At 36.9% G+C, this 21478-nt stretch overlaps 1 protein-coding gene across 1 annotated transcript in view; it reads left to right on the top strand.

Annotated features, from left to right (window-relative positions):
• Positions 1-21478, top strand: part of Atp10d (ATPase phospholipid transporting 10D (putative)) — a 104535-nt gene that overhangs the window by 70522 nt on the left and 12535 nt on the right. Inside the window, exons 11-19 of the mRNA XM_026386600.2 lie at positions 1016-1204; positions 3248-3857; positions 4516-4622; positions 6251-6377; positions 8138-8322; positions 13751-14060; positions 16466-16542; positions 17726-17851; positions 20658-20858. Coding sequence (XP_026242385.2) covers positions 1016-1204; positions 3248-3857; positions 4516-4622; positions 6251-6377; positions 8138-8322; positions 13751-14060; positions 16466-16542; positions 17726-17851; positions 20658-20858 — 1932 coding nt within the window. The remainder of the gene's footprint in view (positions 1-1015; positions 1205-3247; positions 3858-4515; positions 4623-6250; positions 6378-8137; positions 8323-13750; positions 14061-16465; positions 16543-17725; positions 17852-20657; positions 20859-21478) is intronic.

Here is a 21478-nt window from a genome sequence, read left to right as displayed (position 1 = left end):
GCCAAATCTGAAGCATAAAATGCAAGCCATGCTCTTCTGCGTCCAAGATCCCACCCACCATTTCCATGTTTCACTCTTTTCTCTAAATCATCTCTCTTGGCTTCCTTAAGTCAGTGTGTTTTGCTGGCCAGAATTCAGGACTCCTCTACCGTACAGTAGTGTATTTGTAAACCTTGATTCTGAATGCCCTGTCCCCCTTTGACTCAGCTCAAAGATTCTTAAACAGTTGGATATATGTTCTTGGATTATAATCAGATTTCTAATACAATATTCTTCTGTTAAAACTCTCAAATAAGTGTGAGAAGCACTGTGTAAAATAAAATGGCATACTTTTCTCCAATAATAAAACTTCATAGAGCAAATCCTTTACTAAGAACTTTTCAGAGGAGGGCATATTTACCATACATATTTGGTGATCAGAAATCTCTTAGAAAAAAACCCTACTAATCTGTTTCTTACAGGATATTGCTGAGATGTGCTGATTAAATCTGTTAGCCTGCCTGCAATAAATTCTATTTTGGAGAGTTGGTTTTTACAATAGTAATAAATTGAGCTATTAAATATTTGGTTAAAGTGATGCGATATGAATAACAAACACATTTTAAGAAGAATTCATACTCATCAGTTATTCTTGGGTCAATCAATAGCCAAGGTAGAATTCTAGGCACAATAAAATATATATCTGCCTGGCACAATGCTTTTCAAAATGAGAAATACAAATTTAACTAGATTTTGGTAGAATATCACTGTTGCTATCTGCTGCTTAGTTTTAAGTTAATAGTCAAATTTGTCTCTATTAATAATGTAGAGTCTGGATTTCTATATATTTTTATGTGTTTTCTATTGTAACTTTCATGATTCCATCCATATGCATTAACTTTTTGTTTGTTTGTTTTCTGCTTTTTTTTTTTTAAAAAAGAAAAGTTTCCCATTTCATGCTTCATTTAGATCCTGGTTATGAAATTTATTTCTTCTGTTGATTGTATTTTGTCTTATTGTCTTATCGAATCTTCAGGAAACTGATGTGGTGCCTGATACCAGGCTTTTGGACAAATTTAGTCAGATTACACCTCAGCTGTTTACCCCAGGAGACGGAACCATCCCAAGTCCTGCCCTGGAGACTTTGTACATCATGGACTTCTTTATTGCCCTGGCAATTTGCAACACAGTGGTGGTTTCTGCTCCTAACCAACCTCGACAAAAGGTAAAGCCTCCTTTGCAACCAAGGGTCATCTCTGAGCAGGAGAATTTGGGATTTATATGTATCTATACTGTCTTGTTATATGATAATAACAATAAATAATAATAATAGTATCTAATAGTAACATTAATATGACATGTTTTTAGGACTGAGTCTCTACCCTGCATTTAACCATGGTCTAAGTGATTTCCTTTGTGTATTAATGTGTTTAACCCTCACAACAGTCCTCTGAATTAGATATTCTTACTCTACTATTTCCCATTTTATAGATGACATAGAGTAATTTGCCCAGGCTCCCAAAACCAGTTTGTAAGGGATAACTGATGAGAATGTGTTCATTTTGCTTTAGTTTACTTACCAAATTAAAACTTGCTTTGAAACTTTTGAGACCTCCAACATCATCTCTACTTTATCAAACACAATAAGAATTATTGGGTTCATCATCATGCTTACTGATAATGTGCTTTCTCAGGTACTAGTTGGGTCAATTTTAACTGAATCTAAAATCCAGTACGTGTATAACATAACAAGATTCTGCTGCTTTTATGAAAACTCCATTTTAAAAGTCTGTTTATAGCCTGGAATTCATGGAGAATTCATTTTTCAATTAAGAAGAAAAACTTGTGTTAAGGGCTAGTGATTCATCACTTGGCTGTGCTAACTTCTTTTGTGTATAACTATCTCCCCTTTCCGTACATCCACTTAAAATTCAATTTTGCACCATAACCCAATTAAATTTTAATTTTCTATTAGATCATTTTCTTTTGGCAACTTCAGAGATGGTCAACCTTAACATAAAAGTAATTTATTTCCAATTAAGGTGCATTTGATTAGAAAACTATGTATTTGCAAGTTTTTACTAGGAAGTTGCTTTTTGAAAAGTGATTATGTAGTTAGAGAAGAAATCACTGGGTGCTTTGTGTTTTCCTTACAGAACATTTTTTTTCTTCATAAATATGTTTCAAGTTGGAATCTTTTGGTGTTTTCTGTTTAAGAAATATTGTTGTTCATTATCTCAAGGTGATGGTGGAAAACAGTGAACAGGAGATAATCAGAAATTAAATGGAACATGAAAACCTCATCTGTGATTAGGGTTAATTCTTCTGATTTTTGAGTTGTTGATAACTTCAAAAGTTGACCAGCAATGAGATCCTCAAACCATTATAAAGTTAGTAATTTTTCAGAAAAAAACTTTTTAATCCCCCAGGCATTTCTGAATGAGAAAATTTTAGAATTCAATTAATTGATCTTCTATGTATTAGTATTAAATTCTAAATTTTATCACTGATAAAAAGAGATCTAACAGAAATTAGGGCACAAATAAGAAAATGCTCTGTAAACATAGAAATTTGTATTCATATTCTGATGTTTCTTCCTTAAATTATTTTGTTTACGGTTCTGATTATTTTTTAAAAAGTCAAAGTAACCTTTTATAGAATCTGGAAAGTTAAAGGAAAAAAAAAATGTTGTTCATTTACTCTCTTAAGGTATTTTTACTATGTGTATTGTTACTCATTTGTCCTTACATTTTCATAGCTTTTTCAATACTACCCCATAGTCTTTATAAATTTTATTCTTAATTATTTTATAATATTGCAAGAAGGTATTTCTGTTTTGTTACTATTGAACACTTAATTTGCTTATAACTTTGAAATTGTTTTTGCTAGGATGTACCCAATAAAGATTATAGATTTTGTAAACCTCAAAATTATTTCTCTAGGAAAAATTACTCTATTTCTAATGTTAGCATTTTGTAACTTTTGGAAAAATTGCTGTAAGTATTCCCGATGTTATCATTTGATATCTTTTGTTATCAGTTGTCCTATTTCTTCCCAAAAGATTATAGAGATTTATTTTATCATCACCCTCAACACACTGTTTTCCATGGTGGCTTTTATTTTTCTTCATGTTTTCCACTCAGGTTGTAAGTAAGAAGCAGGCTGCTAATCATTTAAAGGAGTGGTAACTCTTTAATATCTCACATCTTCCTAGTTGGAAGATACCTTTGACCGTACCAGTAAAACCTTCCTAAATTGCCTTTCCTAGATCAGACTCTCTTCCCTGAGTGGAATGCCCATCAAGTCCTTGGAAGAATTTAAGAATCTCTTCCAGAGATTGTCCGTCCGAAGATCAAGTTTACCATCCCTTACCAGTGGGAAAGAGCCATCTTCTGGGGTTCCAAGCACCTTTGTGGGAAGACTGTCTCTCTTCAGTCGAATGAAACCAGCTTCCCCCCTGGAGGAAGAGGTCTCCCAGCTAAGTGAAAGTCCCCAGCACTTCAGTAACTCGGCTTGCTGTTTGGCACTTGAAAAACGGAACAGTGATGCAGGGCTTGCAAATGGCAAAGTGGAATCCCTCCCTGAACAGTCCTCGGCCTCCAACCTGTGTTATGAGGCTGAGAGTCCAGATGAAGCCGCCTTGGTGTACGCTGCCAGGGCTTACCAATGCACTTTACAGTCACGGACACCAGAGCAGGTCATGGTGGACTTTGCTGCTTTGGGATCATTAACATTTCAACTCCTCCATATCCTGCCTTTTGACTCAGTCAGAAAAAGAATGTCTGTTGTGGTCCGACACCCTCTTTCCAACCAAGTTGTGGTATATACTAAGGGTGCTGATTCTGTAATTATGGAGTTGCTCTCCGCAGCTTCCCCAGGTAGGTTCACACAGAGCTGGGATGGTAATGGGATGATAATGATATACCATTCACATCCTCATTTGAATCTCATGAATCATTTCATGTGGTAATACAAAGTAGTAGACATTTGGGGATCACTCATACTTGGAAAAGTAGAGGAAAGTTGCTCACTATTTGGTGGGAAAGCAAATAAGTTTGAGAGCTGCATAAACCTGGGTTTGAATCTGGACACCATCATTAACTGTGTCCATATAAGGTTACCTAACTATTCTGCATCTGAGTCTTCAATAAAGTGAGCATTATGATACCTCCGTAATAGGTTCCTGAGAAATTTAATGACATACTGCACATGACGTTTGAAGACCCTCTGGCCAAATACCTAGGAAATGATAACAACTGAATGATGACAACTCCTGTTATTATAGTCATTCTTGCTGTTAATACGGGTACTATGGTAGCAGTGCTTGTATTAAGGTCTTGGTATTTTCCTCTGATGAAAGAGAAAGAAAGAATCAAGAGAAACTTTTTTTCTGAAGGGTTCAGTTTATGGATATACATTTGGGATTTAAAACTGGAACACCTTTGGTTTATTGTGGATTAAGCATCATTGTGTTTTAAAGTCTGTCTGTAATTGGGCAGACTGGTGGGAACACTAGTGTTTTGTCCATTATTTCAGATGGAGCAGATGTGGAAAAACAACAGACAATAATAAGGGAGAAAACCCAGAAACACTTGGATGACTATGCCAAACGAGGGCTACGCACTTTATGTATAGCAAAGAAGGTGAGACTGCTGAGCACACCCCATCTTTTGTTGCTCTTTCCCTAGTTTAGCCATCATTTGCTGAAAACTTGGATATATCAAACCCCATTCCAGTCTCTCCATTCTCCATACATTAGCTGGTTGGATTTTGTTCTCAAAGTATTTTGCAGGTGGCACCTAAAAGTTATATTCTGAGTTCTCACATGTTTCAATGTATCTTCAAGTACCTTTGTGTGTAAATAGTTCTCTGGGAACAAAATTCCCTGTGTCCTACATTTTTTCCCCTAGGATTTCGTAAATATTGTCCCCTTTGTCTGATAGCATTAAATGTGCTTGGAAAAGAATGAAGCCAGAGACCAGTCTTAATTTTTTCTTTATTAGGTTCTTGGTGGTTTTTATTTTATTTTTCTTCTGTGCTCATAAGCCTTTATCTGTAAGGCCAAGTAAATTTATGAAATTTTATCTCAGTATTGATTTTTCTCAATTGGGAATAATCTTGGAGCACAATGTATACTTGCTAAATATAAATTTAAGTAATAAGAAGACAGAGTTCCAAGAAATTATTTGAAGGAGGTTGTTACCAGAATCTTTCATTCCTTACTCAAATTCTAGTTCTTGGGAGCTCTGTTAGAAACAGTAGGATCATTTTAGACTCAAGTCAGTCAACCAACTGCATAACAAATCAAAAGCCTATCTTACATACAGCTGTAGGAAGAATGAAGAGTTCAAGGTCAAACTAATCCTTGCTTCATCAGTTGAACAGTCCTTCATATGGTAAAAATGTAGCCCAATAGGTGTCAGATTCTTCCAAATCAAGTTACTTTAAAAAAAAAAAAAAAAATATATATATATATATATATATATATATATATTTAGTTGTTGATAGACCTTTATTTTTATTTATTTATATGTGGTGCTGAGAATCGAACCCAGTGCCTCACACATGCCAGGCAAGTGTGTTACTACTGAGCTCCAGCCCCAGCCCCCCAAGTCAAATTACTTTGTGGGCAAAAATAAGCAGCTAGAGAACTGTCTCACCCCGCTCCCCCCCCCCCAACTCTACCCTGCTCGGTAAGAACTGAAAAGTGGATTTATCCCTGATGACCACTCCAAGAATTCCACTTAATCTTTGTCAGGAATAAGACTTTCTTGCTACACTCAAATGGCCCCTCTTTTTTTTTTTTTTCTTTACCATTGTAAACGATTAACCGCAGAAATTAGCCAATTAGCCATCATTATGTTAAGTGAAATAAGCCAGACTCAGAAATTCAAGGGTCATATGTTTTTTTCTCATATGTGTAAGCTAGAGAGAAAAAAAAGGAGACAAAAAAAGAATGGGAGGATCTTATGAAAATAGAAGGTAGACCAGCAGAGCAGAAGAAGAAGACCAGAGAGGGGGAGGAGGGGAGAAAAAGGGGATCCACTTGGGTAATGAAATTGCCCAAGTTATGTTACAAATATGTCGCAGCATATTATTGATAATCATGCACCAATATCAAGGTGGGGACCCAGTGTGACTGTACCCAGTGGTGGGTGGGGGGGCACCTAGAACAAGCTGATGGTTTGATACTTTGCCAGAGCTGAGACCTGATGGGATTCTACAAGATCATAGGGCCTGACGCCTTGCCCACTTTTTCTTCCTCTCGCAGGTCATGAGTGACACTGAATATGCAGAGTGGCTGAGAAATCATTTTTTAGCTGAAACCAGTATTGACAACAGGGAAGAATTACTAATTGAATCTGCTATGAGGCTGGAGAACAAACTAACATTACTTGGTAGGTAGACCACGCTGTGTTGCCTGCAGAGGATTTTGAAAAACATGGATTGTCTCTCAAAACATTATTCACCAGTGCCTTTTTTTTTTTTCACTTTAATCTAATAAATGTATGTGGCTCTGCTTCTCTTGTGCAGTCGAATATATACTTAGCTTCCAAGCCATTCCATTCTATTTTCCACTACAACAGTCTAGACCTTTTATTTGATTAGGGTGGTTATTCTTTTTTAGAGAGAGTGAGAGAATTTTTTTAATATTTATTTTTTAGTTCTCGGCGGACACAACATCTTTGTTGGTATGTGGTGCTGAGGATCGAACCCGGGCCGCACGCATGCCAGGCGAGCGCGCTACCGCTGAGCCACATCCCCAGCCCAGGGTGGTTATTCTTAAGAAGGTCATTTAAACTACAACACCTAACAGAAAAAGCCAAACAAATACCCTGGCTCAAGAAAAGATGGGGAAAGTTTTTTTCCTGGCATCGGTTAAGGTGCTTAATATGTGTTGTCTTTTTAAATTCTCACCTGAATTTCTATCTTATTTAGAAAAAAATGGAGCATAGAGCAAGCAGTTCAATGATTTGTTCAAGGTCACATGTTAGTTACTAACTAACCAAACATGAAACTCAGGTCTGCCTGGCTTCGGGTCTATGTTCTTTATTCTGTGCCTATACCTGTAACAGATCTAATAAAATCTATTTCTCATCTCTAACTTCCTGATTTCAACCAAAATTGCACAAAAGACAATACCTCTTCTGTCAGTTTGAGCTGTATCTTGGAATAAGCTGAAGAGCTTTAAATAGTGCTGATGCCTGCTCCTATCCCCGGGGATTCCGACTGCATTGGTCTGGTGTGTGACCTGGGCACTGGAACTTCTAATATCTTCCTAGCTTATTCTAAGGAACAGTCAGGTTTGAGAACCACTCCCTTAGAGTGTAGAGATCCACTGTCTAATGAAATCACTAACACAGTAAAAGACCAGCTTCTGAGTTCCATTCCTTTGTTTAGGAGTAAACAACAATTTCCATATCTAACAAAAAGAATAATGATACCAATTCCTAAGTAATTTCTCTATGACACTGTAAGTAACATAGGTCCATATTTCCTCATCTGCAATTCCAAAATAAAAAATGCTCTGAGGGTTTCATGGCAAAACTCATTTGACAGCAAAATCAGGTCTGATTTGATGTAAGACTATTTATAGTATTTATTATCCTAATTAGCATGAAAACTTGTAAGATTTCCTGTAGAAATATTAATATGCTTGATTACCAGGTATCACAAAGTAGGGTATATGTGCTATATTACCTTTATAAAATCTAAAAGCTTCTGAAATCCCAAACACAAATGGCCCCAATTATTTCAGAAAAGGAAATCTTGGACTTACATAATGAAACTGCATTGCAAATAGACATGACATTTTATTGGAAAAAGCGTTTTTAAAAGCCTGTCTTTATAATTTGCAGAACAAGATTATGTAAATAATTAAATCAAACCCTTAAATGTATGGATAAAAAAGCTAGCCAAAAGGAGAACAAAACATTGGTCTGGTATTTGATAAACTCATCAATCCCCTAAGCTTCCCTCCCCAAAATATTCCTTTGTATATGACTTTCATCTGGGTTTTCACACCCCATTTGGATCTCTGGACAGTCTGAATAGTTAGGGATTGACTTAGTTAATGGTAGATAGGATTCCGTTATAGACAAGTTAAGCTTCTTCTGGCCTTGGTTTCTTATAAGCCTTGTACTTTGACTATTTTTAGGTGCTACTGGCATTGAAGACCGCCTGCAAGAGGGAGTCCCTGAGGCCATAGAGGCCCTTCATAAAGCTGGCATCAAGATCTGGATGCTGACAGGGGACAAGCAGGAGACAGCTATCAACATAGCTTATGCATGCAAACTGCTGGAGCCAGATGACAAGCTCTTTATCCTTAATACCCAAAGCAAAGTATGTATGATGAGATTAAACTAATCCTATTCTTTTCAAAACCAGTGGAGCATTTGGAATTTGATGTACATAAGGAAAAAGAAATGCTGATAACTTTTAACTTCTTGGTATTTATTCTATCCAGAGACCTAACTTGTATTTGGGGAGGATGTTATTGTTTTTTCTAAAAGATTGGTGGAAAATCATAATGACTCAGAGGAATCATTGCTGGATAAAGGCATTGGGAATATCCTATTTATTTTGATTTTATTTTTTCCCACTCCTTACTGAATTGCCAGGGATTCAATAAGACATCCAAAAAAAATACATCAAGTCCTTGGATAGGAATCTATTTCCCTTGTAAGTGGAGGGGAAGTGATAATTACTGTTAGAATCAGGTAAACAAATATTTTAAGATAATTCTAAAAATAGATGCTCAGTGTAACCATGCCCTCTAGTGGTAGTTCTTAGGTAGTGCGCCTCAGAATATTACCAATGAACTGTTGAAGGGGAAAAGTTGTTTTTGAAGTAATTTAACAGATTTAGACCCAGTCTTTTCTTTGTTTCTTTATTCCTTTCTTTCTTTCTTTATTTTTTGGTCCCCAGTTTTGTTCAGAAGAATCGTAGTATAGTATCTTCCAAGATTTGTGGCTATTATTTATTTGGCTTGGGAAATCCTCTTCCCTCCCTCCTTCCTAATTGAGGCTTAGCCATTAGCAACATTCCATGACAGCAGCCTCTTCCCTGACATTGTCCAGAGCTTCCCTTGGAATAACATCTGAATCCTACGTCACAGGATGCCACAAATGGTCAGCCATGTTTTTATGGTAGGCCTCCATTAGTCCTTGGCTGGATCATACATTTTGAGGAGAGAGAATTCTCCTTGTTCAACACCGAGTGGAATCTCTGCAGGCAGTGGACCCATAACCACAACCACCAGCCAGGGCCCTGTACTGTCAGGAGGCTTAGTCTAAGAAAGTCCTAGTCATTTTAGTAACTAAAAATGGATGTGGCCAAAGTGGCTGGTGAGACTGGGGGTCAAATGCTTGCATGCACTGACCAGGTATCTTTGGGAGTGACTTACTGTCCCCAGCTGCTTTTTCCTCACCTGTAAGATGAGACAATGTGTATGTCATAGGGTTGTTATGGGTGTTAAATAAGAAAATATAGATTGCTGAGAGGTTTAGTTAATGTGAGAGAAATCAATTATTGCTGTTTGATCTTGAAGTAGAAATTTTTTAAACATGAAGAAATTTATTTCATCTTGATTTTAAGTATAATACATAAACATTATTAAACATTCAATTAATATAGAAAACTATAAGAAGAAGTTAAAACAGTAGAATTCTCCCTCAGAGAAAACTTCTGTTGACACTGGGAACATCCTTCCAGATAGTTCCTGAGTCTGCAGACATGAAACCGTATACCGCATCACATGCCTGATGGGCCTGGGGTTTCTTGTGGACATTTGTCAGGGGAAGTGTTTTCTATGTCTATGACAATAGACTTGTGGAACCATGTCATGGGAGGCAAGGTATAACATGGCTTAGCTAGCTCTGTAAGATCACCCTTCTCAACCAAGGATGAATTGTGCCCTAGGGGATACTTGGCAGTGTATGGAGACATTTGGTTCATCACAACTGGGGGAAGGAAGGGTGCTACTATATCCAGAGGGCAGAGGCCAAAGGTATTACTAAATATCTTACAATGGACAGAATAGCTGTGCCCCCCCAACCAAGAATTATGTAGCCCAAATGTCAGTAGTGCCAAGATTGAAAATGCTTTCTTAAGTGGTATCATTTTTTGGAAGTAATACATATAACCAAGAGAATCAGTCAGCTAGTGTATACTGGCATGGTTGTGCCTGCAAAACTTCTAAAATACTTCTGTGCTGGTTTTCTTTCTTTTCCTTTTATTTATTTATTATTATTTTTGGTACTTTTACAGATTCTTAAAAAATAATTAAACTTATTTTAAAACAGATACCTAAAAACATGAAAATCGTATATAGTAATGAAGTGTTTCATGTATATATCATGTACATGTTACATAATATATACATAATATATATGTATATATACATAATAATGTGTATATTAAATATTACCTAATATATATATAAAACGTATATTTTTGGTAATGTTTAAATAAGGCTAAATATTTCTATACAAATATTTATCATTTGTGGTGAAAATATTCAAAATCTTATAATTTTTTGAGATGCATATTATAAGATTGTTTTCTAGTAACTTAGTTTTATGAACTGTGAAAAAGTAGGATTATGAAATTGACTTATTTATAAATATATAACTTTCACCAGAAGGCTTTTAGATTACCAATTTAAGAAATATTAAGTGACTATCTACTGTAGCTAGTATTATTTGCTATTGATAGCTATTCCATATGTATAGATTTTCCAGATAACTAAACAGAACACAATGAACATGATTTATATTTTTATGAGCAGAGGCACAGTCACTAGTATTTAATTTTCTTTCCTTTTCCCTACCCCCACACCTCAGGCATCCTAATAGTTAAAAAAGATTTGAGGGTTATGCAACCTAATTTATCATTTAGTGAAAGAATTACTTCTGTAACATTCCATGTGCCCACCTGCCACTCAATGAATGGATGTCTGAAGTTATTTCTGTGGCTAAGTTTTACAAATTCCCATCAACTTTGCTCCTCAGTTTGCAAAAGCATAGTCTCTAACCAACCTTACTTGGTTTCCATTCTTATAAACGTTTTTTTTTTCTTTATTTGTTCTCATATAATTATGTCCTAGGTTATTTTCCGCATTAGGATATATAAAGAACCTTCAAGAGTCTTTGTTTAATTTTTTAAGTTTTAAGTTTGTAATTTCATTTCTTTTTTTTTACAGTAATGTTTTATCTTTGTAATGTTTATTAAAAACTATAAACAGATTTACATACATGATCTCATTTGACAATTATAACAAATGGACAAAACAGATGAATTGTCTCACTTTATATAAAGCCAGAGACTTCAAAAATTGTGATTTCTCTGAGTACCCCCAACTGATTGCTCATCAAGCACGGACTATATGTTAAATTTCCAGATTCCCATTTCAGTATGCTTTCCTATTCTTTTATAGATTACACATTATATGTACAGAATTAGTTCTCATTATTAGTGGAAGTATGTTTTATAGAGTTATGACAAACTCTGAATTAGGGGAAACTGACTTGTTCCTGGAGGGAATATAAAGTTAGCTTCCTGTAGGCCTCTGGTCATGACATTTAGTTAGCTGATGAATACACAACTTTGTTTTGTGTATGTTTCTGTTTAGTGACAGGCTATTTCATATATTGTATTAATTTATTAACATTAGATGCTTGGGCAGCAGCACTAGACTTCACACCTGGACACGTAATTTCTCAATAAAGCACATCACAGCCTTTGCGTGCTAAGGAGTGGGACAGGACTATAGTACTGATTGAGAGCCATTTAAATAGCAAAATCAGCAACAAAAAGAAGAACAATTTAAAAGAAAAAAAAAAACAACAACAACATGCCATGAGAAGCATCAACTTGTTCAGCTTCATCTGGGGATGTACACATCACATGATTCAAATGCCACTCTGTGCAGGTCAACATGTGACTACAAAGCACTGAAAGTATTAAATGTGGGATTACAGATAAATTTGAACTAAGAGGTTCAAATTTATCACAAATGTGAATCCACAAATAATGAAGGTTATATGTGTGTTTCTGTATTATTTTTATCATAAAAATAGTTAATTTGTAAAAACATACACCCAAATAAAAGAGGGTAAAACATCCATAATCAGTTTATAACCATATTTTGATAAATATTCACCTAGATTCTATTCTATGTGCTACAAGCATATAATTTACAGTCTATACTTTTATAATATTGTGTCTGTTTTTTTCAGTTTTAAACATCATATCTGATTCTTTATTGTATACTTTTTCTTAATAGCTTTGGCAGTACATGGAATCAAATTTGTTTTAAGATAAAGGTTGCAAGGGAGCTCCATTTCATAGTTGAATCTTGTCTTAGTGCATTTAGTGTTCTTATAACAGAATACCCAAGGCTGGTACTTTATAAAGAAAAAGAAGGTTTATTTAGCTCAAGGTTCTGGAAGTCCAAGAGCATGGTACCATCTGCAGCTTCTGGTAAAAACTTCATGCTAGAAAGCGTCACACAGTAGGAGTGCATATGAAAACAGTGAGTGTGGAAGAGTTCACCTGGCATAAAAGAAAAACAAACGTGTAAGGATGGGCCAGGCTGGCTCTTATAACAACCTGTTCTTGAGAGAACTAATCTGTTTCTACTAGACCTAAGCCATTCAGAAAGACCAGCATTAATCTCCTCACAAGGATAGTAATGACCAGATCACCTCCCACTGGGCCTCACCTCCTATCCTATCACCATTCAGTACCATTACATGGGGGAATTAAGACTCGGTGTGAGTTTTGGTGGTGACAAACTATATTCAAAACAGCAAATCCCTTTATAATTTATGTAGTTATTAAATCTTTGCTGTGTCATCCCTATATATCCATATATATTTCTTTCTTCCTCCTCTTATTTTGTTCTGAATTGAGAAATGTTTGGTAGGACATTAAAAATTAGAGAAAATAAGCACTAAATGAAGGGCTTTTTCATTAATAAACTATTTCGGGATTAATGTATACATTTAAATATATCACTGGATTTGGGCTCTGTCCTTTGTGGTCATTTAACACAGTAATTTCCAGATAAGTTTATTGTTAGTCTTCTTGGTTTCAGAAGAACTTCTTCACTAGTGTAGAATGTAAGCTCCACGAGGATGGGAACTATTGTGGGTTCATTGATGCATCCCCAGAGCCTAGAATGTTTTCTAATATGCAGTTGCTCAATAAATACCAAGCGAGTGAATGAATGTGTTGAATCAAAAACAAAAAATAACTTTCTATTTCATGTATAACTGATTAGAACTAATTTAAAAAAAAAAGAAAAGAAAAATGATTAGGTTTTAAATGTCTGCTGCATTGTACCTTATACTAGGAGTTTTTATGTGTTATTCACTGAGTTATCAAAACAGTATTAAGATAGATGTAACACTTGCATTTTTCAAATGAGAAAGTAGAGGCTCAGAGAGGCTTGCCTAAGATCAAGCAGCTAATAAGTGGCAGAATGAGACCAAAGGACTCTTGTGGTTAACTGAGAAATTAAATTATTAACCACATTAATAATTTAGCATTTTATACAGACACTGCAACCGTAGAATTGGGGGTGAGATGCTCCCCTGCATCCTTTAACTCACCCCCACATACACACAGAGTTCTTTGGAAGAGCTGTGAAGTCTCTGAAAATACTGAGGTTGCCTTGATTCTGCAATTGCCAAAGAATGACAATGGAAAATGTAGCTGGCTCTCCAACAGAGCCCCCAGGTTAACTATCTTTGTCTCTTGGTTCAAGGATGCCTGTGAGATGCTGATTGGCACAATTTTGAAAGAACTTCAGAAGAAACATTCAGTCCTTCCAGAGCAAGCATCTTTGAGGGAGGACTTCCGTCAGACTCCTGTCCCTCAGGACTCAGGGCCACGGGCTGGACTCGTTATCACTGGGAAGACCCTCGAGTTTGCCCTGCAAGAGAGTCTGCAAAGACAGTTCCTGGAGCTGACTGCTTGGTGCCAAGCTGTGGTCTGCTGCAGAGCCACACCGCTACAGAAAAGTGAGGTGGTGAAATTGGTACGCAACCATCTCCGGGTGATGACCCTGGCCATCGGTGAGTGGGACAGATAAGGCTCAGCGCGTTCCTCTTTCACGCACATCAGCGGCTGATCTTCCTGCCTGTCCATTGTTCTGTATGCCTGCCCTTCTGTCTGTCCTTTTTCTTCCACACTTTCTCTCCCCTTCCTCTCCATATCCCTTCATCCCCCCCATCTCCTCTATCTGTCCCTTCATCTCTTATTTGACCACCTGCTCTGAACCAGATGTTAGGTATGTGACACAGAAAACAATATAATAGTCAGGACTCCTTGGGATCCATGGCAGACCCCCAACTCAACATTTAAGCAGAGTGGAACGTTGTCTCCTAGAACTGAAAAATCCAGTTCTACCTTCAGGAAAGTTAACTTCAGGTTCATGAACAACTCATTTATTTAAACATCCAACAAATATCTATTGAATATCTTCTTTGTTCCAAGCTTTTTTTCCCAGACAGTGGAGAAATAACAGTATATAAAATTGACCAAATTCCTTTTCTTAAGGAGCCTCCATCTAGTAGGAGGATGTAACAGAATAAACGAACAAAAGACACAAATGTGGAAGCTATGAGATAGGGACAAATGCTACTGGGGGGAACAAAGATGGGGAATGTGGACCATTAGAGAAGGTGAAAGGAGTTAAAATTTCAGAGAAGGTCTCACTGCTAAGACTGTCTGTGAGCAGACGTGAGGGAATGATAAGGGAGCTGCAGAAGATCCGGGGGAGAACATTCCTGGCAGAGAGGATGGCAAAAGTAAAAGCCGTGAGGTGGACCATGTTTTCTGTGTCCAAGGCCAGAGCAGATTAGCCAAGGGAGGAGATTTCTGAAGGTTACTAAAGGGTTGAGAAGTTTCATAAAGGGCAGGTGGCCAGATCTCAAGGGTCAAAATGGCCATTACAAAATTTTGGCTCTACTCTGAAGAGATGAAAAGCAAGTAGAATATTTCAAGCAAAGATGGGACCTGATCTACCTTATATTTAAAGAATCTTGTTGCCTGCTATTGTTGGGTTACAAAGGGAAGGAAAATGGGAGGATACTGAAATAATTCAGGGAAGAGCGATGGCGTGGGCCTAAATGGGAGCAAGCCAACAAGGTTTAAGAAAAAAGCTGGTGACGTTACATGAGGTTGTGTTACATGAGGGAAAGAGTTGCCAAAGGGAATACCAAGTCTCAGTCTAAGAGTAGAAAGAATAGAGCCACCATTTACTGAGATGGAGTCGGAGGGAATTAGGAGTTGGGTCTTAACACTTGAGAAGTTTGAAAAGTCCATTAGGAATGTGAGCAAATATGTGAAGTATGCAGCTAGAATAAAGGTCTGGAATTGAGCAGTGAGGAATTGAATAGAGATATAAATTGGTGAATCTGAAGTCTGGTAAATATCAGAAACGTTTGGTATTTATTGTAAGACCACCAAAGAATGAGTATAAATGGAGAGAAGTGGTGTGAGGTGAAGTTCTAAGACACTTAAATATTTAGATGAGAAAGGGTGAAATTCTGTTGGTTATCTTGTTGAACAAACATATAAATAAATGAATTATTCAAGGTATCCCTGAAGCTAGAATCCCTGGACTTTATGATTATATTAATTAGGTTGAATCATATGCCCATGATAGAACAATCACTAAGGCCAGGTAATAAAATATGTTGATTTCCAAATCTGGGTCAGTTTCCCACCCATAAATATGAGTGTTTGGATTCACTCTAACAAATCACATGAATGCAGAGTTCCCAAAGAATAACAGGGTGCTATTACCAGAAAACAGATGAATGATTAGCAAGTTGATATTTAGGAACAATATCAGTTCATTACCAGCAGGAGTGTAATACCTCTTTCTAGGAAGCTCCCCATGTTGGAGGAGACCAAAAAAATCTACATTTAACCATAATGTCATGTGATAGGTATGATAGAGATGTACAGGGTGGTACTAAAGCCTAAGGAAGGGGCATCTTATCTAAAAGGAATAGGAGAAGTTTTTCCCAGAGAAAATCATGTCTAATCTGCGATTAAGAACAAGTGGAATTCATCAAGAGGATGTGGTGATGATGAAGACAATATTATAAAAAGAGAGAGAGAGAGAGAGAGAGAGAGAGAGAGAGAGAGAGAGAGAGGTGTTACCTGTGTAGAAGGAGCAGATAAAGCTGGAGAATTGAAAGCAGTATGAGTGGCATGGAAATAAGGGTTATTTAGTTGAGGTAGGTGTATGCCATAACAGAAGGACCTTAAGACACTATTGAGTTTCAAATTCTTCCTGATGGCATTGGGACATTACATTTAATCTCTGCTTAATTAGCTTCCAAGTAACTTGGGGAAATGGAATAAACCTTGAAAGCTATTGTTTTTCGCATGCATAGCCTCTACTGAATTGCAAAATATGCATCTTTATTCCTCATGTGTTTCTCACCTTTTCTCCTGTCTCATGAAGGTGATGGTGCCAATGATGTTAGCATGATACAAGTGGCAGACATCGGGGTTGGGGTCTCAGGTCAAGAAGGCATGCAAGTGAGTAGATGTTGTGCATCCAAAGACCATGACCTTGACCTGCCAATCTGAGGGCAACCTTCTCCATGGTAAAATGAGGCTATGTGGTTAGCTAAGAGTTGGAAACTGGAAATGTATCGATTCATTCATGGATTATTTACATGATGAATGTTACAGTATTTTCCTGGGAAATTTTAGTTGTATGGGTCATTGTTCTGTTTTAAAAATAGAGAATATTTAAATCATGGGATTTTATTTTTTAGCCCTACAATAGCTATGTAAGTTCTGACACTGAGGAAAACCATAAGAATTTGAATAAATATATAAAGATCTTTAGGATGAGTAGGGAAGGGAAGGGAAAGGGGAGGATGTGAGATGGTTAGCAAGAGGGAGATGGGAGTATCCTATTTGCGTGTGTGTGTGTGTGTGTGTGTGTGTGTGTGTGTGTGTTCCTTCATATTTTAGGCACAAACTTCAGATAAAAGCATGTAATCTGAAAGACTATATTTAATGTATGGATCAAGGGCTGTCAGTAGAAAGTGGAATATTAGAGCAAGGTTTCCCAAGAATTATATATGACAACATCTCCATGAAAGATGAGAGCTTTGGATTCTTCTTTGCTTGATCCATTATACAAAGGTATAAGAAGTCCTGACTGTAAGAGTTTTTAATATTTTCTTCACTCAAGAGAAGCAAAAACATGGGCTGGGGTTGTGACTTAGCGGTAGAAAGCTTGCTTAGCACATGCGAGGCCCTGGATTTGATCCTCAGCACCACATAAAAATAAACAAATAAAGATATTGTGTCCAACTACAAATAAAAATAAATATTTAAAGAGAGAGAGAGAGAGAGAGAGAGAGAGAGAGAGAGAGAGAGAGAGAAGCAAAATCATATTGTAATGCAGAAGACAAAGTTCTTGCTAAGGGACCTGATTTCTATTGCATGCTAGGAACCAAAGTCTTATTTCATGTGACCATTTCAGAAAGTGTAGTATTAGCTTTGTATATAGTTTGGTTTTGTTATTGCTGCTACGTGTGTGTGTGTGTGTGTGTGTGTGTGTGTGTGTGTGTTCTCTTTCTATTTACATGCAGTGTAGATTTGATTAGTTGGAGTGTAATGGGGGTCAGGCAGTCTGTGCCAGGCTGTGGCTGTTGTAGCAGGTTCTGTTGCTCAGGGTGGCCTTCTCTCCCCATTGCGTCTGCAGGCTGTGATGGCCAGTGACTTCGCCATTTCTCGGTTCAGACATCTGAGCAAGCTCCTTCTTGTCCATGGACACTGGTGTTACACACGACTTTCCAACATGATCCTCTATTTTTTCTACAAAAATGTGGTATGTAAGAATTTGTCCCCTCCCCACCCCCCTGTTTTAATCTTGGTTGTATCAAGGACAATTGTCCTAGGCTAAGCTCACATTATTGGTGTTTGGGGAACAAGCAGAAGCAGTCCTGCTGTCTTACCAGAAATAATCTGGGAGCATGTGTGTCTGAACTGTTGACAGCAAATTGCAAGGCCTGTCCCTGGTACTCCCTATGCATTTGAATTCAATTAAGTTCTGTCTGGTTCATTTAAAATCCAATTTTTGGCCTTCTATAAAAAGATTCTGACAAACAGAATTATGAAACATTCAATGCTGACAGTATAAAATGAAAAGGTTTGCTTCCATTTTACTGGAGATAAAAAAATATCTGCTGTCCTCAATCGATGTCTCCTGTGGTGTACTAGAGACAGATACAGATGAAGTCCCATATCATGTCCAGCCTGGAGGCAACACTCACAGCCTTGGGAATTTTCTATCCACCTTATGTAGTCTATTTGGGCTTGGAAGTTACTTAATAGTAATGGACCTTTCTGTTGTTTTATGTAACTCCCAAAAGGGCAGAATTTGACTGGAAGTTCTAACTTCTGTTCTTCAGCATCTCATTTATATTTCCTTTCCTTCTCATAAAATCAGGTTGACTTCACATTGATTCACTTAGATATCTTGTTAGTGGGTTGATTATATAAATACATCATGATTTTTAGGCCAATTCCATCTTTAAAGTCCACATATAGCATGCAAGTAGTAGACTAGTTTATATCACTCTATTGAAATATCATCTTTAGAGAAAAATAATAGGTCATTTTTAAGATATCCCAATATGTAAATGGATAATTTAGATTTCTCTCTCTCTCTCTCTCTCTCTCTCTCTCTCTCTCTCTGTATGTGTGTATGTGTGTGTGAGAGACAGAGAGAGGAGAAAGCAAGGGCAGGAACATTATTTTTTCATATGGCACAATGAACTTTTTAGGAAGTTCTTTACTAAGTCACATTAGCACATTTAGTCAAAGTTTAATTATACTCAGACACTTTATAAAAATATTTGAACATATAAAGTCTCTGCTTCAGTTTATGATTCTGGGAAAAGTTATAACTTTTAAAATTTTGACTTAAATGTTCCATGATTTTTAGAAAGGAGTCTCTCTCCCAAGTATTTATTTTTTTGAATACTTTGCTTATTTCTATCTTTTTCCTATTATGATGCAAGCCACTCCTACCTTCCTGCTTTTAATCTGAGATTAAACCCAAGGGTTAATAAGCAGAAATAACAGGAAAAGAAACTACATGTTCTTGGAGATGGAGAGCACTTTAGTTAGTGGAGTGTACCACCAGGGAATTAGGACCTGCCATTTCGGCTTTGTAATCCTTAGATACTCATTTAGAATGATATCCTATAGACTTGATCTCTACTTCTTACTTACCTAGCTAATTAGTGGATATTTTATAAGCTATGGAGAAATGAACCAAGAGTAGAAGCCATTAAAATAGCTTATCTTTTTGAGATTGTATTTCTTGGGTGTCAGGCTTTTGAGATATTGATGAAGACTATGGATCCATATCCCAGGGTAATGTGTCAAGCCATGTGTATCTACTATGTTTATCTTTTTGGGATCCAAGCATAGTACATGTCCACACGCTACAATGAAAGTTTAATCTAAGAATTGTGGCCCTCGATATAAGGTGTTCTCGTGTATTCGTGATGCCAATGTCATCTTAACATTTGTAAGACACTTCACAAGGCCTGAATACTTTCTAACTTGATCTTGATGTTAAGTCCTGGGTTGATATAAGCCTCATTCTACACAAGAGGAAACCAAAATTTAGAAAGATTGGGAAAATGACCTAAAGCTAATCAATAGGCAGTATCGTTAAGCCTTGAAACAAAACCCTCTGAACCTAAGCCCAGTGTCTTTTCCTTTGCCTTAATCAGTTTGAGAGCTGAGTACCGTGGGCTTGGTTTGTCTGAGAGGAAGTACTAGTAAAACCACATAGGATGCATGTGCCTGGCTTCTAGAGCACCCTATTGGTCAGGTTTGCCTGGGACTTTCCAGTTTTAGCATGAGGGTCTCACTGCCTGGGAATCCTGCAGTCTCAGCCGCACTGGGATGGTTGGCCACTCTGCTGGTACCATCTCACCACTGAGAAATAACTATGAAAGCAGAAAACAAGAAAATGAACATTTGTGTAGTGCCTGCTCTGTGCCAGGCTCTGGGTTAGGTTCTCTTCATCTAGAACAAAAATGTCTCAGTTGATCACTGACTGTCATTCATCAGTTGGGTGGCTTTGGGTAAATTCTTCAGCCTCACTGTGCCTCAGTGTCTGTCTGTTCAGGCTGCTGTAACAGAACACCAAAGATGGATGGCTTATAAACAACAGAACTTTACTTCTCACAGTTTCTGGAGGCTGGAAATCTGAGATCAGGGTGCTCTACCATCATGATCTACTTATTTCTCAAGGGTTCAACCTCCTGATACCATCACACTGGGGATTAAGATTTGAATATATGAATTTGGGAGTGCACAAACATTTAGTTCTTTGCATTCGGTTTACTCATCTGTAAAATGGAATAAATGAATTCCCAAGTTGTTATGAAGATTAAATGGATTATTTGTAAAGCATTTGGAATAGTGCCATCTTTATTTTACTTAATAACACATTTACAAAAAAAAAAAAAAAACAAAACTGCCAGGCAAGTTGTGGCCTTGCTTTTTTGCAGAGCAGCTGAGGTTACACAGCTTAAAATTGCAACATGTAGAATGTGTGGTTACAGTATGCACTGCCAGTTTCTAAGATCCGAATGTTTCTCTTTGTGTCCTAGGCTTATGTGAACCTCCTTTTCTGGTACCAGTTTTTTTGTGGGTTTTCAGGAACATCCATGACTGACTATTGGGTTTTGATCTTCTTCAACCTCCTCTTCACATCTGCTCCTCCGGTCATTTATGGTGTTTTGGAGAAGGATGTGTCTGCAGAGACTCTCATGCAATTGCCTGAACTTTATCAGAGTGGTCAGAAATCAGAGGTAAGTGCCAAGGCAAAAAGGCTTAGATGCATCCCATGGTCAAAGCCAGTGTATTTGTCAATCAACCCAATCCAAATATTGCAGTCTACTCAGAACTATTTAAAATGTCTGATTGTTTTAAAGGATCTCTACTCCAGGGCAGATACTAAATTATTCATCTCTGATATGAACATGGATAAATCAATTAAAGGCCTTGTTACTCATAAGAAGAAATCCCATGTTTGCAACCCCACAACTAATAATGCTAATACTATTTAGCATTTATTAGACCCTACTGTACCATTTATTCTGCTAACTATTAAATATTCCAGGCCTTATTTATCTTAAAGAAAACCTTTTGAGATAGAACCCAGTATTGTTTCCATTTTTAAATAGGGAATCTGAACTTCAAAGAGGTTATTTTTCCCAAAATCAGACAGCTAATCCCTTGCTTCTATCATTCCCTCATTATCTCTTACATAGAGGACTGTAATTGCCTATTAAGAGGTAGGGGTCTGTCTAAAAAGTCTTCTCTTTCTAGTTCTTCTTTTATAAAATTAATAGTAGCCAATTTTAATATTGAACTTAAGAACATTTATACAATGTCAGGTACTATTCTAAATGCTTAACATGCATAAATT

Source organism: Urocitellus parryii, chromosome 10 (assembly GCF_045843805.1).
Source record: "Urocitellus parryii isolate mUroPar1 chromosome 10, mUroPar1.hap1, whole genome shotgun sequence".
Lineage (NCBI taxonomy): Eukaryota > Metazoa > Chordata > Mammalia > Rodentia > Sciuridae > Urocitellus > Urocitellus parryii.
Note: the sequence above shows the minus strand (reverse complement) of the source record. Positions and strands in the feature narration are given on the sequence as shown.